This window comes from Elephantulus edwardii, unplaced genomic scaffold (genome assembly GCF_000299155.1).
Source record: "Elephantulus edwardii isolate Elephantulus edwardi_28Jun2011 unplaced genomic scaffold, EleEdw1.0 scaffold00007, whole genome shotgun sequence".
Lineage (NCBI taxonomy): Eukaryota > Metazoa > Chordata > Mammalia > Macroscelidea > Macroscelididae > Elephantulus > Elephantulus edwardii.
This window is the reverse complement of record NW_006399757.1, coordinates 26969005-26969944: the sequence shown is the minus strand read 5'-3', so window position 1 is coordinate 26969944 and position 940 is coordinate 26969005. Positions and strand designations below refer to the sequence as shown.

At 33.6% G+C, this 940-nt stretch overlaps 1 protein-coding gene across 1 annotated transcript in view; it reads right to left on the bottom strand.

The window, feature by feature from the left end:
- PCDH15 (protocadherin-related 15) overlaps positions 1–940 on the bottom strand; it is a 454971-nt gene that overhangs the window by 181192 nt on the left and 272839 nt on the right. The window contains exon 20 of the mRNA XM_006880391.1: positions 131–243. Within this exon, the coding sequence (XP_006880453.1) occupies positions 131–243 (113 nt within the window). The remainder of the gene's footprint in view (positions 1–130; positions 244–940) is intronic.

Below are 940 nucleotides of genomic sequence, written 5' to 3'. Positions count from 1 at the left end.
CAGCTCTGCAACTGCATCCTGGCCCATCCTCACCCTTCTGCCCCCAACCCTCACCTCCTTGTACCCCCAATATGTTTTTCCCAATAAAAAAAGATACTATTTGCAAAAAAAAATATGGCAGGATCAATACCTATATTCCTCCTGTGTGAAGCGTGGTATTTCTCCAGGGTGTAACACAAGAATTTTCACTGTAGCACTGCTGGACATCACTGGCTCACCATCATCAAAAGCAACAACCACCAACTTAAAAAGTAATAATAATCTTGTTAAGATATAGTAACAACAACAAAAAAGGAAATATTATCTTCACTGGTATATTTTTAATCGTTGACTGTAGCGGTCTAGAATAGGGAACAAAAAGTATTCCCTCATCACTTTGCAGGTAGCAAAGAGTATGCTAGAAAATGCTACTCATATACTCATTTAATCTTCACAGCATTTTTACTAGGAGGATGGAATTGTTTAAATTTGTTAAATTAGAAACTTCAAAGTATTTAGGTTACTAACTCTATGCTACTGTGAAGCTACTGTTTAGATATTTTCCCTCCAATTATAAATTCTTTTCTCTTTCAACAGTTCCAATGGTGTCTGCAGTAAAAACATCTTTTTAAGTACCAATACACATTTGAAAAAAAAATGTTTTAAAAGTGCTACATTCAGTCACATCAATAGCAAGATGCTAATTTGCCTTCTTGTAAAAAGAAATTCTTTTTTCCAGTGAAATAATTGTTTTTAGGTTTGCAAGGCAGAGCTACTCTACTCTGGAAGATAAAATGTAGAAACCTTTATAGTTTAAGAATACGTTGATGTTTAATATTTATATAAAAATATAAAATATGTGAAACCAAGTTTATGCTATATAGCAGAATTTGTTCAAATGATGCACATTAAAGCTTACATTGGAGCACATAATTGCTAACACTATAGCCTGGATCAGGCA